Source organism: Malurus melanocephalus, unplaced genomic scaffold (genome assembly GCF_030028575.1).
Source record: "Malurus melanocephalus ecotype Western Australia unplaced genomic scaffold, MMel_1.1 scaffold_1628, whole genome shotgun sequence".
NCBI classification, from domain to species: Eukaryota; Metazoa; Chordata; class Aves; order Passeriformes; family Maluridae; genus Malurus; species Malurus melanocephalus.
In genome coordinates, this window is record NW_026624860.1 from 2,941 (window position 1) to 4,714 (window position 1,774).

The following is a 1,774-nucleotide window of genomic DNA, read 5'->3' on the forward strand; positions in this document are numbered from 1 at the left end:
GCCCACGTGCAGCTTGGTGGAGGCCTTGCTCTTGTTCTTGCTGGCCTCCACGTTGATGCAGACGCCGTGCAGCTTGTGGTGGTGCAGGTTGCGGATGGCGTCCTCGGCCGCCGTCTTGTCCTCGATGTGCACGAAGCCGTAGTTCTTGATGATGTCGCACTCCAGCACCTTCCCGTACTGCTCGAACAGGGAGCGGATCTCCTGCTCCGTCGCCTCGCGCGGCAGGTTCCCGATGAACAGCTTCACCATCGCGACCCGCCTGAGGGGTGGGAAGGAAGAGGGGCTCGGTGAGACCCTCCCCAGATCGCCCCAAGCCCCGCTGAGGGGTTGGAGCCGCTCCGGGGAGAAGGAAGGAGATGGGAAAGGTTCCCCCCACCCTTCATAAATCCTCCGCCGGCTGATTCCGGGTGGAAGCTCTCCCCCCACCAAAAACGGATCGGGGGCGGAGGGGCCTCTCAGGACACTCTGAGGCGGAGACCCCTCGGACCCGGGATCCTCACAAAGAACCGGGAAACCTTCAGGCCCCGGCAAGTCCCGAGGAAAACTGCAGCCCCGGTCGTGCTCCGTGACCCCCCAGGGCACGGACGGGGCTCCAGGTCTCCCCCAGACCTCACCCTACCCCGATCCYGGGTCCGGACCCCCSKCCAGACCCGTTCCCGAGGCCGCGCGACCCCATCCCGTCCCGCACCTCAGACAGAAGAGCCCCAGCGCGGCCCCAGTCCCTTCCCCGCTCCCTCCCAGCCCCTCCCGGTCCCCTCCGTGTCCCCCACGCGGGTCCCCCAAGATCTCACCGCGCCCCCCCCTCGCACCGGCACTCGATGACGGAAACAAAATGGCGGTGGCCGCCTCACGCGGGGCCACGCCCACCGCGCGCGCTGATTGGCCGAGGCCGGCGAAAGAACGCGATGCGATTGGTCGAGGCCCCGCGAGGCCCCGCCCAGCCCCGGCTCGGATCGCGTCAGGCACAAAGCGCTCCCGCCCTCACGGCGGCCAATGAGAAACGGCGGCGCGCCAGAAATTATGGGGGAGGCGGGGCCTTCACCGCACGTGACGGCAGCGCTGGCCAATCAGGGTGCAGGGGATGGGCGTGGTCTGGCGGTGCCGCGGAGCCGGGAGGGTCCGGCCCGGGGGGGCTGAGAGCGACCGGGACCGAGCGGGACCGGGACAGGGACCGGGACAGGGACCGGGAAAGGGACCAACCGCCCCCATCGGCATCGGGATCCACTGGGACAGATCGGCTCCGGGACCTGGACCGAGGAGAAGAACAGCGAGCGACCGACTGCCGCCACCGGGACCCCCGGCACCAGAACCGGCATAGGGACCGACCGCCCTCACCGGGATCTGGCAGCCACCGGGGCGCGGCTGCTGCCGGGACCGGCCCCTTCCCTCCATCATTAGCCTCACCCCGTTTTCTGTTGGCCACGCCTGCTTCCCATTGGCCCCGCCCCGCCATGTCCCACGCGGTGCTGCTGCTGCGGCGGCTCCGGGAGCGGCGGCGGCACCGGGACCGGGAGCAGAACCGGGAGCAAAACCGRRACCTGCACGGCGAYAGCGATGAGGACCAKGACTGGGASCGRRATCAGMACCGGGAGCGGGATCAGGACCATGACTGGGACCGAGATCAGAACCGGGAGCGGGATCAGGACCATGACTGGGACCGGGATCAGMACCGGGAYCGGGATCAGCASCGGGACMGGGATCAGGACTGGRCTCAGAACCAGCTCCACGACCCGCACTCCCCACCCACACCCTCATCCAGGAGCTCCCTCCCCGC

The 1,774-nt window shown here is 69.3% G+C and overlaps 1 protein-coding gene across 1 annotated transcript in view; it reads right to left on the bottom strand.

Annotated features, from left to right (window-relative positions):
• LOC130587202 (RNA-binding protein 4B-like) overlaps positions 1-812 on the bottom strand; it is a 3,055-nt gene extending 2,243 nt beyond the window's left edge. Inside the window, exons 1-2 of the mRNA XM_057388167.1 lie at positions 792-812; positions 1-259 (exon numbers count right to left, since the gene is read on the bottom strand). The exon at positions 1-259 is cut by the window's left edge and continues 4 nt beyond it. Coding sequence (XP_057244150.1) covers positions 1-249 — 249 coding nt within the window. The 5' untranslated portion in view covers positions 250-259; positions 792-812. The remainder of the gene's footprint in view (positions 260-791) is intronic.
• Between the last annotated feature and the right edge of the window lie 962 nt (positions 813-1,774).